This window comes from Scyliorhinus torazame, chromosome 18, assembly GCF_047496885.1.
Source record: "Scyliorhinus torazame isolate Kashiwa2021f chromosome 18, sScyTor2.1, whole genome shotgun sequence".
In the NCBI taxonomy this organism is placed as follows: domain Eukaryota; kingdom Metazoa; phylum Chordata; class Chondrichthyes; order Carcharhiniformes; family Scyliorhinidae; genus Scyliorhinus; species Scyliorhinus torazame.
Genome location: NC_092724.1, coordinates 41,731,020 through 41,752,039, shown reverse-complemented (window position 1 = coordinate 41,752,039; position 21,020 = coordinate 41,731,020). Strand labels below are relative to the sequence as shown.

The window sequence follows — 21,020 nt, the reverse complement described above, 5'->3', positions numbered from 1 at the left end:
TCCACAGATGCTGCCATATTTGCTGAGATTGTCCAGTATTTTCTGTTTTTGTTGTCATAGATTCAAGTCCTACTCCAGCATTTGGGCACAACATTCTGGGCTATCACTCCAGTGTGATTCTGAGGGAGTTCTGTATGTATTTTGGATGGCAGGTTTAACCGAAGCCCTATCCGCCCTTGTCAAGTGTTATGAAGTTGAATCTCCTCCCGTTTATTACATAAGCAGGGTCGAGTTTAATGAGCTTTTGGGGACATCAAAACCCTGCAGCATTGTCTCCAACACTTGAGGCCCCTTCCCTCAGGTTACAAACTTAACCTGAGCAAGTGCAAAATCTTCCTCGTGAACCCCAGGGCGGAGGATCAGAGCTGGGGAAGCTGCTGTTCAAGCTGGCCCAAACCAAATTCCGATACCTGGGGACCCTGATAGCACACGACTGGACACAAATCCATAAGTGGAACCTGTTGAGCCTAGTTGAAGAGGTAAAGAGAGACCTGGGGAGGTGGGATACACTCCTGTTCTCCCTGGCGGGAAAAGTGCAGATAATAAAATTTCTCTTCCTATTCAGATCCCTCCCGATCTTCATCCCCAAGGCTTTCTTCACCAAAGTAGATTAATTATGGTGTTTGTGTAGATGTGAAAAACTCCCAGGATCTGTAAAAGCGTCTTGCAAAGTAGGAGAAATATGGGGGGCTTGGTGCTGCCGAACTTTCTATTATACCACAGGGTGGCGAACGCATAAAGGTGCGCGGGTGGGTAAAAGAGCCAGAGGCGGAATGGGTGCGAATGAAGGAGACCTCCTGTATGTGGACATTCCTCTGAGCACAGACCACAGCCCCACTCCCATTTCCCCCAGCCAAGTACTCGAGAAACCCAGTGGTGGTGTCCACACTAAAGACCTGGAACCAGCTCAGACACCACTTTAATTTTGGTGCAATGTCTGTTATGGCCCCTCTCTGCAAAATTCATAAGTTCATCCCAGCGACAATAAATGTGGAGATAGGACAATAGGATACTGAAAGTAGGGGACCTCTATGTAGACAGCAGAGTAATGACTCTGGAGAAACTAACAGAAAAGCTCCAGCTCCTGAAAGGGAATGAGCTTTGATACCTGCAACTGAGGAACTTCCTTCACCAGGAGACTGCAACGTCCCCCCAGCTACACGGATACCCCTACTGGACAGACTGCGAGCATTGGGCAAAGTAAGGGACAGTAACTGCATGTACGGATGGCTGCTAGAGGAGATAAGGCGCCACTGGACGAGATATGAGAATAGTGGGAGGAGGAACTGGGCATGGAGATGAGGTGGACTCGGGATTGAAGGCACCACATAGGACAAACTCCACCTCCTCGTGCACAGGGCTGTGCCTAACACAGCTAAAGGTAGTGCACAGGGCACACTTGCCTAGAACACGCATGAACAGTTTATTTCCAGAAGCGGAGGACAAATACGAACAGTGCCAAGAGGCCAGGCTAACCACACCAACATGTTCTGGGCCTGCCCCAAACTTGTTGGATACTGGATCATCTTTTTTGAAGCCATGTCCAGGATTGTGGAGTGAGGGTGGAGCCATGCCCACTGGTGGCAGGTCATCGGGGTGTCAGAACAGCCAGAGCTCTTTACGCAGAGAGGGGCAAGCGACATGGCCTTTGCCTGCCTGATCGCCCGCTGGAGATTCCTGTCCGGCTGGAGATCAGCAGCACTACCCAAGTCCGGAGATTGACTGTTTGACTTGGCGGAATTCCTCAAATTGGAGAAAATAAAATTTGTCATCAGAGGACCAGAAGGCTTCCACATTACATGGAAGCAATCCACCAGCCTCTTCGAGAACCTGTTCGGGAACAACTAACTTGGGGGGGAACAGGGATTGGGGATTGACGGAGGGGTGGGGGCAGACCGAACTAGAATGATGCTGCCACAGCAATTAATAGGTTACGTCTTTGTAGCCTCAAACGCTTCCCTGGTATGTTTTAATACCATGGGGCAACAGGTATATGGTTAATAATATGCCTACTAAACTTCCGGTGGAGGAGTAGGTCGCACATTTGATAGCTCCCGCCTATGACGGACTTTTGGACCTTTTTCCCCTGTTTTTTCCTGGATTTTATTGGATAAATCGGTGAAGAGTGAGACAGTGAGGAGAAAATCCCCTCCAGTGTATGGAGAATTGGACCAGAAGTGGCCGTGTGTGAAGACAAAGTCCTATAAGGAAGAAGCGAGCAGAGCTGGCAACGCGGGAAAGCATGGCGGAGAGTCAGGGCCACGGGGAAACGGCACAGTGGTCGACGGAGCAGCTGGTGACGTTTTTTGAAGAGTGCTTTGCCAAGCTTAAGAAGAACACGCTGGACCCGATCAAGGTTTCGATTGATCAGGTGGTGCAGAATCAAGAAACCCACGGACGAGCGATCCAGGAGGTGGGGAAAAAGGTGTCCGAGCACGAGGAATACATAACCATACTGGAGACCAAGGTGGAGATGATGAATGACCGCCAGAAAAGAATGCAGGAGAAGCTGGAGGACCAGGAGAACAGGTCCAAGAGGCAGAATCTGAGAATCGTCGGCCTCCCTGAAGGCAATGAGGGATCGTATGCGAGGGCCTATGTGACGAACATGCTGGAGAAGTTGATGGGGGCTGAGACATTCCCTCGGCCCCTGGAAGTGGATAGAGCGCACAGATCCCTCGCGAAGAAGCCCCGAGCGAACGAGCCGCCTAGGACGATGGTGGTACGTTTACACCGCTTCCTGGATAAGGAACACGTTCTGCGGTGGTCCAAGAAAGAGTGGAGCAGCAAGTGGGAGAATTGTGAGCTGCGCATTTATCAGGACCCGGGCGCGGATTTGGCAAAGAGGCGAGCTGGGTTTAATCGGGCAAAAGCGGCCCTCTTTAAGAAGGGGGTGAAGCTCGGGTTGTTGTACCCAGCCCGTCTGTGGGTCACACATGAGGAACGGGACTTTTACTTTGAAACACCAGACGATGTATGGACTTTCATCAAAGAAAAAAGACAGGAGGTGAACTAAAAGACATTGAAGCCTTGGAGAGTATTGTAGTGGCGATTTGTTGTAAATCATTTTTGAGCTGTTACTAGGGGGGAGGGAGGGGGGGCTGCTTTGCTGACAGGGGAGAAACTGTTACTAGGGGACAAATGGGAGGTAGGGGACGGCGAATGCCTGAGGGGGAGCTCGAGGAAGCCGGGGGGGCGAGCTGGAGGCTGGCCAAAAAAAGGTGATGGTTAGTCGGCAGGGGTGGGGAAGCCCCCCAACCAGGCTGATTACATGGAACGTTAGAGGGTTGAATGGGCCGGTCAAGAGGGCTCGCGTGTTTGCGCATTTGAGGGGGGCTGAAGGCGGACGTGGCAATGTTACGAGATACACACCTAAAGGTTATAGACCAGACTAGATTGAGAAAGGGGTGAGTTGGCCAAGTATTCCAATCAGGGCTGGACTCAAAGACCAGGGGGGTAGCGATCTTGGTCAATAAACGAGTGGAATTCGAGGCAGGGAGAATCGTGTGAGACATGGGGTTGTAGGTACATAATGGTGAGTGGGAAGCTGGAGGGGGTGCGGGTGGTACTCGTGAACGTATATGCTCCGAATTGGGACAATGTCGAATTTATGAGGCGGGTGTTAGGTAAGATCCCAGACTTAGAGTCACATAACTTGATTATGGGAGGAGATTTTAATACAGTCATTGATCCGTAATTGGACCGGTCAAAATCCAACTTAGAGAGGATGCCTGCCGTGGCAAAAGAATTGAAGGGGTTTATGGAACAGATGGGGGGAGTAGAACCATGGAGGTTTGCACAGCCAAGGGTGGAGTTTGTTTTTTTCTCCCATGTCCACAAGGTATACTCTCGCATTGACTTTTTTGTTCTGAGCAGGGCTCTAATACCGGGGGGTGGTAGATACGTAGTACTCGGCAATCGCAGTGTCGGATCATGCCCCACATTGGGTGGATCTACGGGTTAATCTGGAGAGAGGACAACGCCTGTTGTGGAGGCTGGATGTGGGGTTGTTAGCGGACAAAGCTATCTGTGGGCGGGTGAACAAGTCCATCCAGAACTACCTAGAAACAAATGATACAGGGGAGGTCTCTGCAGCGACGGTTTGGGTAGCTTTGCAGGCAGTGGTCAGAGGGGAATTAATCTCGATATGGGCCCACAGAGAAAAGGGATAGGTTAGTTGAGGAGATACTCCAGGTGGATAGGAGATACTCGGAGACATCGGACGCGGGGCTTCTGAGGGTGCGGCTTAGGTTACAAGCAGAGTATGGGCTGTTGACTACAGGGAAAGCGCTGGAACAACTGAGGAAGGCAAAGGGGGCGATTTATGAGTACGGGGAAAAGGCAAGCAGAATGTTAGCGCACCAGCTCAGAAAAAGGGAGGTGGCCAGGGAGATAGGGAGAGTAAAGAGCAGAAGTGGGAATACGGTCCTGGACTCAGTAGGGGTGAATGAGGTATTTAAGGACTTTTACAGTAAATTATATGAGTCGGAACCCCTGGCGGGGGTGGAGGGGATGAGGCACTTTTTGGGTCAGTTGAGGTTCCCGAGGGTGGATGAGGATCTGGTGGAAGGGCTGGGAGCCCCAGTTGAAATTGAGGAAATAATTGAGGGGCTGGAGGGCATGCAGTCGGGCAAGACCCCGGGGCCGGATGGCTACCGGTGGAATTCTATAAGAAGTTTTCAGAGATATTGAGCCCACTGCTGGTGAGGACATTTAATGAAGCAAGAGAGAAGGGAGTCCTCCCCCCAACAATGTCGCAGGCCTCGATTTCATTGATCCTGTAACGGGAGAGGGATCCGGAGCAATGTGGGTCATACAGGCCAATTTCTCTACTGAATGTGGGAGCCAAACTGCTGGCTAAGATACTGGCCACAAGGATAGAGGATTGTGTCCCGGGGGTGATAGGGGAAGACGAGATGGGATTTGTTAAGGGCAGGCAACTCAAGGCCAATGTTCAAAGGCTTTTAAATGTTATTATGATGCCCTCAGAAGGAAGGGAGGTGGAGGTGGTGGTTGCGATGGATGCGGAGAAGGCTTTTTATTGGGTGGAGTGGGATTACCTGTTGGAGGCAATGGGAAGGTTTGGATTTGGTGAGGGCTTCATTGATTGGGTGCGGTTGCTCTATCAGGCGCCAGTAGCGTGTGTGCGTACGAACCCGGTGAGGTTGGGGTATTTCAAACTACACCGAGGGACAAGGCAAGAGTGCCCCCTCTCCCCGCTACTGTTTGCTCTGGCCATATAGCCATTGGCTAGGACGTTAAGAGCCTCTAGGAACTGGAAAAGGATGGGGGGGGGGGGAGCATCAGGTTTCGCTTTATGCGGATGACCCGCTCCTGTACATTTCGGACCCGTTAGAGGGGATGGGGATATTATGCGGATCGTGGGGGAATTTGGCAGGTTCTCGGGGTATAAATTGATTATGGGGAAAAGCGACATGTTCGTGATCCAGGCGAGGGGGCAGGAGAGGAGACTGGGAGAGCTGCCGTTTAGAATGGTAGGAAGGTGCTTTCGCTATTTGGCACAGGAATGGGAGACATTGCACAAGTTAAACTTGTCCCGGCTCTGGCCATAGAGCTATTGGCTATGGCGTTAAGAGCCTCTTGGAACTGGAAAGGGCTGGTTCGGGGGGGGAGAGGAGCTCCGGATCTCGCTTTACGCAGATGACCTGCTCTTGTATATGTCAGACCCGTTGGAGGGGATGGGGGAAGTAATGCGGATCCTTGGGGAATTTCATAATTTTTCCGTGTATCAATTGAACATGGGGAAAAGCGAGATGTTTGCGATCCAGGCAAGAGGGCAGAAGACACTGGGAGAGCTGCCGCTTAGAATGGTAGGAAAGAGCTTTTGGTATCTGGGAATCCAGGTAGCCCGGGAATGGGAGGCACTGCACGAGTTAAACCTATCCCGACTTGTGGAACAAATGAAAGAGGACTTTAAGAGATGGGACATGCTCCCGTTATCACTGGCAGGGAGGGTACAGACTGTGAAAATGACGGTCCTCCCCAGATTTCTGCTTGTCCTTCAGTGCCTCCCCATCTTCATCCCAAGGGCCTTTTTCAAGAGGGTGAATAAGGTTATTGCGGGCTTTGTGTGGGCGGGTAAAACCCCGCGAGTGAAGAAAGTGTTGCTGGAGCGCAGTCGGGGGGAGGGTGGGTTGGCGCTGCCGAACTTTTGCAATTACTACTGGGCGGCTAGTATAGCCATGATTTGGAAATGGGTAGTGGGGGAGGGGTCGGTGTGGGAGCGGATGGAGGCGGCGTCATGTAAAGATACAAGTTTGGGAGCACTGATAACGGCACCTCTTCCGTTCTCGCCGGCCCGATACCCCACAAGTCCGGTGGTGGTGGCAGCTCTGAGAATCTGGGGGCAGTGGAGGAGATATAAGAGAGTGGAGGGAGCATCGGTTTGGACCCCGATTTATAATAATCATCGGTTTGTACCGGGTAGGCTGGACGGTGGGTTCCGGAGATGGCAAAGGGCAGGAATTAGGAGGATGGGGGATCTATTTATAGACGGGAGCTTCCCCAGCTTGAAAGCCTTGGAGGATAAATTTGAATTGCCAGCAGGGAATGGGTTTAGGTATTTGCAGGTGCGAGACTTCTTGAGAAAGCAGGTTCCGGCCTTCCCGCTGCTGCCGCCACGGAGGATATAGGACAGAGTAGTCTCCAGTACCTGGGTGAGAGAGGGGAAGGTATCAGATATTTACCAGGAACTTTTGGATGCGGAGGAAACTCCGGTGGAGGAGCTTAAGGGCAAGTGGGAGGACGAGCTAGGAGAGATAGAAGCGGGTGTGTGGGCGGACACCCTAAGCAGGGTTAATACATCCTCATCATTTGCCAGGCTTAGCCCTGACAGTGGCCCGGATGAGCAAGTTTTTTGGGGTAGAGGACAGGTGTGCGCGGTGCGCGGGAAGCCCAGCAAATCATGTCCACATGTTTTGGGCATGCCCGAAGCTTAGAGGGCAATGTCCACGGTACTCAAAACACGGGTGGTGCCAAATCCAGAGGTGGCGATCAAGGTGTGTCAGAAGAGCTGGGGACGAAAGAGGCCGACTTCTTGGCCCTTGCCTCCCTGGTAGCCCGGAGACGGATCTTATTAATGTGGAGGGACTCGAAGCCCCCGAGTGTAGAGGCTTGGGTTAGTGACATGGCTGGGTTTCCCAGTCTTGAGAAAATAAAGCTCGCCTTAAGAAGGCCAATGGTAGGATTCACCCAGAGGTGGCAGCCGTTCGTCGACTTTCTCGAGGAAAATTAAAATATCAGCAGATGCAGAATTCCAAAGGTGGGGGGGGGGAAGAGGGCCAGATTGTTGTTTTATGGTTGGGGTGTGTGATGATTGTGATGGGGGTGGAAATGTTTAATGTACCATGTTTATGTCATTATTATTGTTATTATTATAAAAACTTGCAAATACCTTAATAAAAAAAATTTTTTTTAAAGAATAATATGCCTGCTTGTAGCCACCATTCGGAGTGTGTTAATATGCCTCATGTTTGTGTATATGTTTCCTGTGTGCTCTTACCTTTTCTGTTTTGTGATAAATACAAATGAAAATTAATTTAATTTTTTTAAATAAAATGGAGATGAGGCGAAACATTTTTACACAGAGGGTTGCAGAGTGATTGGAACTCTTCCTAAAAAGGTGGTGGAAGCAGAGTCATTGAATATTTTTAACGCAGAGGTGGATACATTCTTGGTAAGCAATGGGGTGATAGGTTATCTGGGGTATGCAGGATGTTGATTTGAGGTCAAATCAGACATGACATTAAATGGCTGAACAGGCTTGAGGGGCTGAATGACCTGCTACTACTCGGTGTTCATATGTTCGTATTAACTACCAATCCATGTCATTTAACAGGCAGCAAAAGCAATTCCACGAACTTTAACAGCCCATGTCAAATTTCACCCTCAATGTGCAAATTCACCAATGGTATACTAAGGCATTAAGCAACACGTACCTTCTGCAGGAATCCATAATCTCCGCCCCGGATGGTAGATGAAAATACGAACACCAATTAGCATCACCACATGCTGCTTCACAAACACTGCAGACATTAATTTATCATTTCTATGCTGCATAACAAGAAAGAAGGGAGCCAGTTAACTCAGTTAGCTAGGTGACGAGGCTATTGTTCAAAATAACACCAACAGCATGAGTTAATTCCTGTCGCAGCTGAGATAGAGGTCGGATCTGTCTCCTAGCCTGCCCAAGGCTTGATGTGGAGTGGTGCCCTGCAAACTAAAAATAATTCCCTTTCAAATAGACAGTGATCCTTTGTTCCCTCATGGACTATGGCTAATTACCGAGCTATATCCAAAAGATAACCTTTAAACTATTGGTTTATGCTATGTGATCCCAGGTCAAACAATATGACACAAAAAAATGATATTATCCAACTGAAATTTTCTAAATTTATGATTACAGTTTATAGCAAATAAACATCTAGATTACAGAATTTGAACAATATGCATAAATTATAAAACATGCTTTCTTATACTCCGTTTATAAAATGTAGATTTCTTGTTGAAGGGATGAGAAAATCATTCTGTACCCCCTAAAGAAGTGTGACTGCTTGGTTTCACTTCCAAAGCACTATCCAACTGGAATGGTACTACAAAGTTATGAAAATTTATTTGAAGTTTCTGATTTTATTGAGTTAAGCAACTACTTGGTTAATAGTTAGGCTTGCCTTTTAAACTCCCCTGTGTAGCGCACAAAGACTCACGAGAGACGAATAGAGATGAAGTCGATGAGGCTTTATTAAGCGTGACTTGTTCCCCGCAGTTCAGTAGCTGACTGGCCTGCGGGGGAGAGCTCCAGGTTCTTATACTCCGCCTTCAGGGCAAAGCTAGAGGTCAACAGCCAACCAGGACCCGGGATCTGTCAGCCAATGACATCATGGCTTCACAGTCCCAAATAACCCCTAATGCATACTACCACATTCACCCCTTGTTAAAAATGAACCCGGCGGGGTGGTGCTTCGTATGGTGGTAAGGGTTTACAAGGCTGGTCCTGGGAGGAAAACTTTTGCATGTACAGAGGTTTTTTTTTGTTTTGAACTATTTACAGTAAAAGGGGGAAAAGGAAAACGTTCTCGTTACAGTCCACAATATAGTAGTGTTACATTGATGCCACAAGTCGGTCGGGCGGTCTGGTCGTCCTCGTCGATCGCCTCGGCCCTGGTGGTGGTGCTTGTTCCCGTGTTGTCGTCTCCGGGAGCCTTACGGTTTCTGCTTCCGCTTCACTTCTGGTCGGACCTGGGAGGAGGACCGATCCCCCCGGGAAGGGGGCGCTCGCGGGGTGCGCCGGTGGCAGGGAGGGGGTGATTGGTGTCGGGGGGTGTGTGTGTTGCCGGCGGGCGCCAGATCTCGCAGGGAGACCGTGTCCTGTCGGCCGTCGGGGTACTCCACGTAAGCGTACTGCGGGTTCGCGTGGAGGAGGCGAACCCTCTCGACCAACGGGTCCGACTTGTGCGCCCGCACATGTTTTCGGAGCAGGATGGGTCCTGGGACCGCCAGCTAGGTCGGCAGCGACGTTCCAGAGGAGGACTTCCTGGGGAAGACAAGGAGGCGCTCATGGGGCGTTTGGTTAGTGCTAGTATACAGTAGCGACCGGGTGGAGTGGAGAGCGTCCGGGAGGACCTCCTGCCACCGTGAAACTGGGAGGTCCCTGGACCGTAGGGCCAGTAGGACGGTCTTCCAGACCGTGCCGTTCTCCCTCTCTACTTGCCCGTTCCCCCGGGGGTTGTAGCTGGTCGTCCTGCTCGAGGCTATACCGTTGCTGAGCAGGAACTGGCGCAGCTCGTCACTCATAAAGGAGGACCCCCTGTCGCTGTGAACGTATGTGGGGCAACCGAACAGTGTGAATATGGTGTTAAGGGCTTTAATGACTGTGGCCGCTGTCATGTCAGGGCAGGGGATGGCGAAGGGGAAACGGCAGTACTCGTCCACCACGTTCAGGAAGTATATGTTGCGGTCGGTGGAGGGGAGGGGCCCTTTGAAATCCAGACCAAGGCGTTCAAAGGGACGGGAAGCCTTGATCAGGTGCGCACCATCCGGCCTGAAAAAGTGCGGTTTGCACTCTGCGCAGATGTGGCAGTTCCTTGTGACTGTACGGACCTCCTCCACAGAGTAGGGGAGGTTGCGGGACTTTATAAAGTGGTAGAACCGAGTGACCCCCGGGTGGCAGAGGCCCTCGTGGAGGGTTTGGAGGCGGTTAATTTGTGCGTTGGCACATGTGCCGCGGGATAGGGCGTCGGACGGCTCGTTCAGCTTTCCGGGACGGTACATGATCTCATAGTTGAAGGTGGAGAGCTCGATCCTCCACCTTAAGATCTTGTCGTTCTTAATTTTGCCCCGCTGTGCATTATCGAAACATGAAGGCTACCGACTGTTGGTCCGTGAGCAGAGTGAATCTCCTGCCGGCCAGGTAATGCCTCCAATGTCGCACAGCTTCCACTATGGCTTGGGCTTCCTTTTCCACTGAGGAGTGGCGGATTTCTGAAGCGTGGAGGGTTCGGGAGAAAAAGGCCACGGGCCTGCCCGCTTGGTTAAGGGTGGCCGCTAGAGCTACATCGGAGGCGTCGCTCTCGACCTGGAAGGGGAGGGACTCGTCGATGGCGCGCATCGTGGCCTTTGCGATATCCGCTTTGATGCGGCTGAAGGCCTGGCAAGCCTCTGTCGACAGGGGGAAGGTCGTGGTCTGTATTAGGGGGCGGGCCTTGTCTGCATACTGGGGGACCCACTGTGCGTAATATGAAAAAAAACCCAGGCAGCGTTTTAGGGCTTTTGAGCAGTGCGGGAGGGGAAATTACATGAGGGGGCGCATGCGTTCGGGGTCGGGGCCTATTATCCCATTGCGCACTACATATCCCAAGATGGCTAGCCGGTTTGTGCTAAACACGCACTTGTCCTCGTTGTATGTGAGGTTGAAGGCTTTAGCGGTCTGGAGGAATTTTTGGAGGTTGGCGTCGTGGTCCTGCTGATCGTGGCCGCAGATGGTCACGTTGTCGAGGTACGGGAACGTGGCCTGCAACCCGTGTTGATCAACCATTTGGTCCATCTCTCGTTGGAAGACCGAGACCCCGTTTGTGATGCCAAATGGGACCCTTAAGAAGTGGTATAATCGCCTGTCTGCCTCGAAGGCTGTGTACTTGCGGTCACTTGGGCGGATGGGGAGCTGATGGTAGGCGGACTTGAGGTCCACGGTGGAGAAGACCTTATATTGGGCAATCCGATTGACCATGTCGGATATGCGGGGGAGAGGGTACGCATCTAGTTGTGTGTACCTGTTGATGGTCTGGCTATAATCTATGACCATCCTTTGCTTCTCCCCTGTCTTTACTACTACCACCTGTGCTCTCCAGGGACTGTTGCTGGCCTGGATTATGCCTTTCTTCAGTAGCCGCTGGACATCGGACCGAATGAATGTCCGGTCCTGGGCGCTGTACCGTCTGCTCCTAGTGGCGACGGGTTTGCAATCCGGGGTGAGGTTTGCAAACAAGGATGGGGGCTCAACCTTGAGGGTTGCGAGGCCGCAGATAGTGAGTGGGGGTATTGGGCCGCCGAATTGAAACGTTAGGCTCTGCAGGTTGCACTGGAAATCTAATCCCAGTAATGTGGGCGCGCAGAGTTGGGGAAGGATGTAGAGCCTGTAGTTTTTAAACTCCCTCCCTTGCACCGTTAGGGTCACTATGCAGAAGCCTTTAATCTGTATGGAGTGGGATCCTGCAGCTAGGGAAATCTTTTGCGCACTGGGACGGATGGTCAAAAAACAGCGTCTTACCGTGTCGCGGTGGATGAAGCTTTCCGTGCTCCCGGAGTCGACCAGGCATGGTGTCTCGTGCCCGTTTATCAGCACCGTTGTTGTCGTCGTCTGGAGCGTCCGGGGCCGTGCTTGGTCCAGCGTCATTGAGGCCAGACGTGATCGTAGTGTTTGAGCGTCTTCCTCGAACCCCGTGGAGCCGTCGACACTGGGGTCCGTTGTTGCCGTCCAAGATGGCGGCGGGGGTGAACAAAATGGTCGCCCCCCATGCATCACACATGGCTGGGGGGGTCACAAGATGGCGGCGGGGGTGGACAAAATGGCCGTCCCCATGCGTCGCACAGGTCTGGGGGATCCCAAGATGGCGGCGCCCCTCCTCCCCTCGTGGTGGCCGGGACCCGAAATGGCGGCGCCTGCGGGTCGCACATGGGGCGCTGGGGGGGTTGGGGAGCATCAGAAACGCGCAGATCGCGGACAGCGGTAGTCGGGACCCAAACTGGTTGCGCCTGCGGGTCGTACATGGGGCGCTGGACAGCGGTGGCCGAGACCCAAACTGGTTGCGCCTGCGGGTCGTACATGGGGCGCTGGGGGGGGTTGGGGAGCGTTAGAAGCGCGCAGGAATCCTTGTTCGCCGGGGACCGCGGCGACCTCCCGGGACCGGCACACAGCCGCGAAATGGCCCTTTTTCCCGCAGCTCTTACAAGTCGCTGCGCGGGCCGGGCAGCGCTGCCGGGGGTGTTTCGCCTGGCCGCAGAAATAGCAGCGGGCTCCCCCGGGACGACTTGGCGTCTGAACCGCGCAAGCCTGTGGGGTGGGGGGGAGGGGGGGGGTTTGTCGCGACGGGGGTCCACAGAGCCCAAGGGGCTGCCGCGCGGTCGGGGCCGTAGGCGCGGGCGTTTCGCGCGGCCACATCTAGTGAGGCTGCAAGGGCCCGTGCCTCTGAGAGTCCTAGCGACTCTTTTTCTAAAAGTCTTTGGCGGATTTGGGAAGAGTTCATACCAGCCACAAAAGGATCACGCATCAACATGTCCGTGTGTTCCATCGCGTTTACCGGCGGACAGCTGCAGGCCCGTCCCAAAATTAGTAGCGCGGCGTAGAAATCATCTATCGATTCTCCGGGACTTTGCCGTCTCGTTGCGAGTTGGTAGCGTGCGTAGATCTGGTTCACTGGGCGAACATAGATGCTTTTTAGTGCTGCGAACGCCGTCTGGTAATCCTCTGCGTCTTCGATGAGAGGGAAAATTTCCGTGCTTACCCTCGAGTGCAGGACCTGTAGTTTCTGGTCTTCTGTGACCCGGCCGGGGGCCGTTCTGAGGTAGGCCTCAAAACAAGTCTGCCAGTGTTTGAAAACTGCTGCTGAGTTCACTGCGTTGGGGCTGATCCTCAGGCATTCCGGGATGATCCTGAGCTCCACAGTTCTTTTAAGCACGCTTAATAAATTGTAGCGCACAAAGACTCACGAGAGACGAATAGAGATGAAGTCGATGAGGCTTTATTAAGCGTGTTCCCCGCAGTTCAGTAGCTGACTGGCCTGCGGGGGAGAGCTCCAGGTTCTTATACTCCGCCTTCAGGGCGGAGCTAGAGGTCAACAGCCAACCAGGACCCGGGATCTGTCAGCCAATGACATCACGGCTTCACAGTCCCACATGACCCCTAATGCATACTACCACACCCTGCTATGACAAATAGGGGCCTATTATTGATTTCTATTGAGGAAGCATGGAGGCTGGATACGCAGGGTCTGCTCGGGAAGGACCCTGCACAAGAGGAGCCTGTCCGAGAAGAGCAGGGGCCTGCCAGTGAGGCTGGAGAGTCGACCATCCAACAGGAGGAGGTACAAAGGAGGCACCGCATCAGGCCACATGCACACTTGTGGCATCTGTCCTCCAAGGACCTGCCGGGCCGTGTATGCCGCCAAAGACTTCGGCTAACCAGGGAGAGACTTCAATATGTGTGCTAGATGAGGGTGCATCTGGAACCGCAGGGGTTTGGAAAAGAATGGCTTCCGACGCCAGACTCGGGGCAGGTGACAGTTTGACCCCGGTTCACGATGCTCTGCCCCTTCCAAATCGGTGTCATCGGGACTTGCTCTGTGTCCCGATGCACAAGATCTACTCAGGGCGGCCAGAGTGAGTCGGCAGCACTGTTTTCAGTTTTGCAATTTTGGCGTCAGCCAACGGAGAATCCTGCCCTAAGTGCTGACGCCGTAACAGAATCAGTGGACTTCTAGAACTGCAAAATAACCGTTAATCGGCTAGCATCGGCGCCACATGGAACAGGAGCGATTCCAATGAGAAACCGTGTCTGATATGCCACAGTCGGAATTGACAACGAGAGGCTGACAAGCTGCAGGCGCATATTAGCACTCCACTCCCCACACACACTCATCTCAGCCAATATGATGGCAGCATGGAGATTGGCACCCCGGTTTGGGGACACAGAACTGGGGACCGTGCTTGATGCTGTGGAGAGGCGGGTGACCCAGTATCCTGGGTGGGAGGGGGGTTGCCTCCGCTGCTGTACACTGGGCGTGGGCACAGGTGGCAGATGTCATTCGCATCATGGGCTCCACTGCCAGGACCAGACAGCAGTGCAGGAAAAAACTGCACAAGAACTACTCAGGGCGGCCAGAGTGAGTAGGCAGCACTGTGTCCCTGGCACTAACCCTCGTCCCACCCACCCGTAACACCCGCTCCCCGGAGGGCGACCAAACTCCCACCCTGCACCACATGCCAGCACCCATATTGGCAGCCATGGCCAGGTGCTCTGGCCACGAAGGCCACCAGCTACCCACCCACTGTGCTGCTTGCATCTGTCTAACACTGCGTTTTCTGCACAAGAGGGAAGGCCAATGTGGCCCAGTCACAATGGTCATGGCTGTAGGCGGCATGGTAGCACAGTGGTTAGCACTGTTGCTTCACAGCAGCAAGAACCAGGGTTCGATTCCCAGCTTGGGTCACTGTGCGGAGTCTGCACGTTCTCCCCATGTCTGCGTGGGTTTCCTCCGAGTGCTCTGGTTTCCGCCCAAAAGTCCCGAAAGACGTGCTTGTTTATTTTATTTTTAGAAAACATTTTATTGAAGCATTTATAATTTTAACACACTAAACAACCGAGCGGTCCGACACACACGCAATAACCTCACAGTAACATACCCAACTTCCCCCCGCCCTACCTCCTGATTACCTATATATTAGATTCCCTACCTGTATTCTTCACTGCCATGCCTCCCTTCCCTCCCTCCCCCTCCTCCTTCTGCTGATGGTCAGTTTTCCTGAAAGAAGTCGATGAATGGCTGCCACTTCCGTGCAAACCCCTGAATTGAACCCCTTAAGACGAACTTAATCTTCTCTAGTCTGAGAAACCCTGCCATGTCACTCACCCACACTCCTGACTTTGGAGGCTCCGAGTCCCTCCATCCCAGCAAAAATCTGTCTCCGGGCCACCAGGGAGGCAAAGGCTAAAACGTCGGCCTCTCTCCCCCCTGGGCTTCCGGATATTCCGACACTCCAAATATTGCCATAGATTATCATAGAAAGTACAGTGCAGAAGGAGGCCATTCGGCCCATCGAATCTGCACCGGCTCTTGGAAAGAGCACCCAAGGTCAACACCCTATCCCCATAACCCAGTAACCCCACCAAACACTAAGAGCAATTTTGGACACGAAGGACAATTTAGCATGGCCAATCCAACTAACCTGCACTTCTTTGGACTGTGGGAGGAAACCGGAGCACCCGGAGGAAACCCACGCACACACGGGGAGGATGTGCAGACTCCGCACAGACAGTGACCCAAGCCGGAATCGAACCTGGGACCCTGGAGCTGTGAAGCAATTGTGCTATCCACAATGCTACCGTGCTGCCCAAAGCTTCATTCCCTGACCGGGAATCGAACCCGGGCCGCGGCGGTGAGAGCGCCGAATCCTAACCACTAGACCACCCGGGAAACTGACTTATCTCTGGACTCGGAGTAACATTCTTTTCCAGGACCTCTGACATGACTTCTGAGAATCTCTGCCAAAATCCCCTCAGCTTCGGACACGTCCAAAACGTGTACATGATTCGCCGGGCTTCCCCCACACCGCCCACATCAGTCCTCCACCTCCTCAATAAACCTACTCATCAGGGCCAGGGCTTGTTCGGTTAATTGGACATTCTGAATTCTCCCTCAGTGTTTCCGAACAGGCACTGTAGTGTAGCGACTAGGGTATTTTCACAGTAACTTTATTGCAGTGTTAATGTAAGCCTACTTGGGACACGAATAAAGATTATTATTATTCGGCATTGGCGGCATTGCCCAGGCGCTGGCTAACCTGAGCCAGGCACAGGGGACGGTGGCACAGTCGCTGGCTGATGTGGCATGGACCCAGAAGGTGGTGGCACAGTCGCAAGGTGATGTGGCACCATGGCTGACCATCAAGAGTCTGGTCAGCTCGCACCCCCCCCCCCCCGTCCCATGGAGTAGCCCAGGGGCCATGGGCACACCGAGGGAAGAGGAGGCAATGGGGTGATTCCCACAGGGGAGGTGCCGGAACACCTCAGTGCCTTGGACTCCCCCCTCCTGTCCCTGCCGTCAGGTAGAACAGGATGGCACCATGCCACCTGGGACACCCGAGCAACAGTCAGGCCCAGCAAAGCCCGGTCGCCCCAGAAAACGGCCGCCAAAGGGGACCCAGGTCACAGGGCAGGAATCATAGCAGGCCGCCTCCACTCCTGATGTACTGCCTGGGAATCCACCAAGGTGTAGCATTAGGGCCCTTAAGCCCAGAAAGGTAGACACCAGTTAGATTGGAATGGGTGCAGAATACAGTGTAGCATTAAGGGCAATGGCACAAACCTGTGCACATTTGTTGACCGTTTCACAATACCTGCTCACAAAGTTTCAACCTGCCTTGGTGCTCTGTCAGACGGGTGTGAGGGATGGGCTGGGCTGGCTGCAGAGAGTGTGCTGGGGGCAGGAGGGTGATGGGCAGATGGTGGGGCGGGCTTGGGCCAGGAACCCCAGTTCATGCAGTGCTCACTGCACCGGTGCCCCCACCCCCCTCACCCATCCCATGACCACCACCCCCACCTCCCACAGTCCCCACCTCTGTCACCCCAAGGGATCAGTGGGACCATATGACCATATGATGGAGTGGCCAGCTCGCATCCACCCAGGTGGATGTTGGAAAGTGCTACGTGGGCAGGATTCAGACGTGGGGTTGGGACGTTTCACCATGTCACTGGCCAAGCCCCTTAGTCAGTGAACCTGGAGATGATTAGAGTGTCCTGTGCATGCAGGGCTAGATGCACACATTGTGCGATCTCCTGTGCCTGCCAGGGCCCCATGTCCTGCCCATCCTCACCCTCCTCCGCATCCTCCTCGTCAGACGAAGCTTGGTGTTCATCCTCCTCCACCAGCACATTGCCCCTCTGCTGTGCGATGTTGTGGAGGACGCAGCAGACCACCACGATGTGGGAGACTCTCCTTGCCCTATACTGGAGGGCCCCTCCAAAGCGCTCCAGGCACCTGAATCACATCTTCAGGGTGCCGAAGCACCCCTCGAATATGCTCCTGGTGCAGCATTGTTGTAGCAGGCACCTGTGTCAGTCTGTTACCTCTGAATAGAATTCTTCAACCACGACCGCAGCAGATAACCCCTGTTGCCCAGAAGCCAACCCCTCAGCGGAGGTGTGCCTCAAAGAGGTCAGGAACCGGCAAGTGTGCCAGAACGAAAGCATTGTGCACACTGCCCGCTTTCGTTTGCAGACATGCATGATATGCATCTCATGGTCACATACCAGCTGCATGTTCCCCGAGTGGAACCCCTTTCAGTTTGTGTAGACCAGCGCTTCATGGGTCGGTTCTTGTAGGGCGACTTTTAGGGCGGCATGCATCCCGTCGATCACCCTTTGGACCTGGGACTTCTCGGCGATAGCGGCAACCCCCCCCTGCCCAGGCATCCTGGTGGGCTCAGTCCACATTGAATTTGATATATTGTGCCAATCGGGCATATAGGGCCTCTGTGAGGGCGACTGTAATGTTGACGGCCACCAGGAGTAGATGTCCTCCCCCATGATCCTGCGGTACACTGTGCCCCTGCTCAGCCAGAGTCTCTGACAGAATGCACGGTCCGGCAGGTCCTCGAATGTCAGGCACTGCACGAGGCCTCATGTGGTGTATTCTTCCCACCTTCTCCTCGACCTATTGGGTGGCTGGCTCTTCATCCTCACTGGCTGATTCCTGCTCCTTTGGGACAGGCTCCGCTGCTGCAGGGACCCCCTCGAACAGCTCCAACTCGTACAGCCTGAGTGCATGCCCCAGCGCTATGGCGACTAGGATGAAGGCCACCATTCCTAGTTGGACTGTCTGTACTGGGTGGGAGTCAGATTTATTAGCACAGTGCGTACCCCCGTGCCCTGCCAATTCCAATGGCTACATGGTGGCCCTGGTCTGTGTGGTGGTATGTATTAGGGGTATTAAGGTACCCTGTGATGCCGAGAGGCTATTGGTGGATAGACACTGGGTCCTGATTGGATCAGCCACCTGCTGGCTCCACCCGGTAAGGTGGAGTATAAAAGTGCTGCTGGGGAACAAGTCTGCGTAATAAAGCCATCGATCGACTCCTTCTCATCTCGTCTCGTGAGTAATTGATTGTGCTACAATTTATTACGCAAACTTTTAAGGACATGGAGCTCCGAATCATTCTGGACTGTCTGCGAATCAGCCCCCACGCGGCAAACTCAGCGGCCACTTTTAAACATTGGTTAGCGTGTTTTCAGGGATACCTCCGAACGGCCCCCGGCATACCTACAGAAGAACAGAAAATGCAGGTCCTGCATGCCAGGGTGACCCCTGAAATCTACACGCTCATAGAGGATGCGGACGATTTCCCGACGGCTATCGCCATGCTGATAGGAATCTACGTTCAGCCCATCAACCAGGTCTACGCACGCCACCAGCTCGCGACGAGACGGCAAATCCCCGGGGAATCGCTGTACGACTTCTACATTGCGCTGTTAATACTGGGGAGAAACTGCAACTGCCCATCGGTTCCGGCTAACGATCACACAGAGCTGCTGGTCCGAGAGGCGTTCGTGGCAGGTATGCTTTCATCCCAAATTCACCAGCGATTGCTGGAAAGAGACACACTAGGCCTCAAAGAGGCACGGGCACTCGTGGCCTCGTTTGATGTGGCATCGCAGAACGCCCGTGCCTACGCCCCCGACCGCGCGGCAGCCCCTTGGGCACCGTGGACCCCCGCCGCGACCGAACCCCCAGGACCCCCCGCAGGCCTGCGCTGTCAGAGCGGCAGATCACCCGGGGGGGGACCGCTGCTACTTTTGTGAGCAGGGGAAACACCCCCGAATGCGCTGCCCGGCCCGCTCGGCCCTCTGTAAAGGGTGCGGCAAAAAGGGGCACGTTTTAGCAGTGTGCCAGGCCCGGGGGGTAGCCACAATCTCCGGGGGAGAACCCCAAACTCAACCCCCCCCCAGCGATCCATGTGCGGCCAGCGAGCGCCGCCATCTTGGGTCCCGGACTCCATGCGGGAGGGATGGGCGCCGCCATTTTGTACTCCCCCGGCAACGTGCGATCCATGGGCGGCGCCATCTTGTCCAACCCGACCGTGTGCGGCCCGTGGATGCCGCCATCTTGGCTGACGGCTAAGGACCCCGGGATGGACGGCCCCACGGGGCCTGAAGAAACCGCCCCGATGCAGCAACTACGACTGGCTTCTGTGACCCTGGACCAGTCGCGACCCCGAACACTCCAAACAGCAACAACGATTGTATTTATAAACGGGTACGAGACGCCTTGCCTAATCGACTCTAGGAACACGGAGAGTTTTATACACCCCGAGACGGTAAGACGCTGTTCCCTTCCGATCCACCCGAGTAATCAAAAAGAATTTCTGGCAGCAGGGTCCCATTCGGTAGAGATAAAAGGGTTCTGCATCGCGAAACTCATGGTGCAGGGGAGGGAGTTCAAGAACTACCGGCTTTACGTTCTTCCCCACCTCTGCGCTGCCACACTCCTGGGATTGGATTTTCAGTGTAATCTCCAGAGTTCAACGTTTAAATTCGGCGGCCCTATACCCCCACTCACTATCTGCAGCCTCGCGACCCTCAAGGTCGATCCGCCTTCCCTGTTCGCGAACCTCACCCCGGATTGCAAACCAGTCGCCAGTAGGAGCAGACGGTACAGCGCCCAGGACCGATCTTTTATCCGGTCAGAAGTCCAGCGGCTGCTGAGGGAAGGCATAATTCAGGCCAGCAATAGTCCCTGGAGATCTCAGGTGGTAGTTGTAAAGACCGGGGAGAAGCAGAGGATGGTCGTAGACTATAGGCATTGGAGGCATTACCTGGCCGGTAGGAGATTCCCTCGCCTCACTGACAAACGGTCGGTTGCCTTCATGTTTGATAATGCACAGCGGGGCAAGATCAAGAACGACAAGATCTTGCGGTGGAGGATCGAACTCTCCACCTATAACTATGAGATCTTGTATCGTCCCGGAAAGCTGAATGAGCCTTCCGATGCCCTATCCCACGGCACATGTGTCAACGCACAAGTGGACCGTCTCCGAACCCTCCACGAGGACCTCTGCCACCCGGGGGTCACTCGGTTCTATCACTTCGTAAAGACCCGCAACCTGCCCTACTCCATCGAGGAGGTCAGGACCACCACCAGGAACTGCCAAATCTGCGCAGAGTGCAAGCCGCATTTCTACCAGCCAGATAAAGCACACCTGATAAAGGCTTCCCGTCCGTTTGAACGCCTCAGTCTGGACTTCAAAGGCCCCCTCCTCTCCACCGATCGCAACACATACTTCCTGAACGATTTTGACGAATACTCCCGGTTCCCATTCGCCATCCCCTGTCCCGACATGACCGTGGCCAAGGTCATTAGAGCCCTCGGCACCATCTTTAAACTGTTCGGTTTCCCCACCTACATACATAGAGATAGGGGGTCCTCCTTCATGAGCGACGAACTGCGCCAATTCCTGCTCAGCAAGGGCATCGCCGCGAGCAGGACGACCAGTTACAACCCCCGGGGGAACGGTCAGGTAGAGAAGGAGAACAGAACGGTCAGGAAGACCGTCCTGCTGGCCCTACGGTCCAGAAGTCTCCCAGTTTCCCGTTGGCAGGAAGTCCTCCCAGACGCCCTCCACTCCATCCGGTCGCTGCTGTGTACAACAACGAATCAAACACCTCACAAACGCCTCCTTGTCTTCCCTAGGAAGTCCTCCACCGGAACGTCACTTCCGACCTGGCTGGCAGC

General features: G+C 53.9%; 1 protein-coding gene and 1 non-coding gene across 2 annotated transcripts in view; both read right to left on the bottom strand.

Annotated features, from left to right (window-relative positions):
- Positions 1–21,020, bottom strand: part of LOC140394729 (cation channel sperm-associated auxiliary subunit delta-like) — a 96,709-nt gene that overhangs the window by 16,575 nt on the left and 59,114 nt on the right. The window contains exon 5 of the mRNA XM_072481947.1: positions 7,959–8,073. Within this exon, the coding sequence (XP_072338048.1) occupies positions 7,959–8,073 (115 nt within the window). The remainder of the gene's footprint in view (positions 1–7,958; positions 8,074–21,020) is intronic.
- trnae-cuc (transfer RNA glutamic acid (anticodon CUC)) lies at positions 15,636–15,707 on the bottom strand. Its single transcript has one exon. It is a non-coding gene; the product is annotated as a tRNA-Glu (tRNA).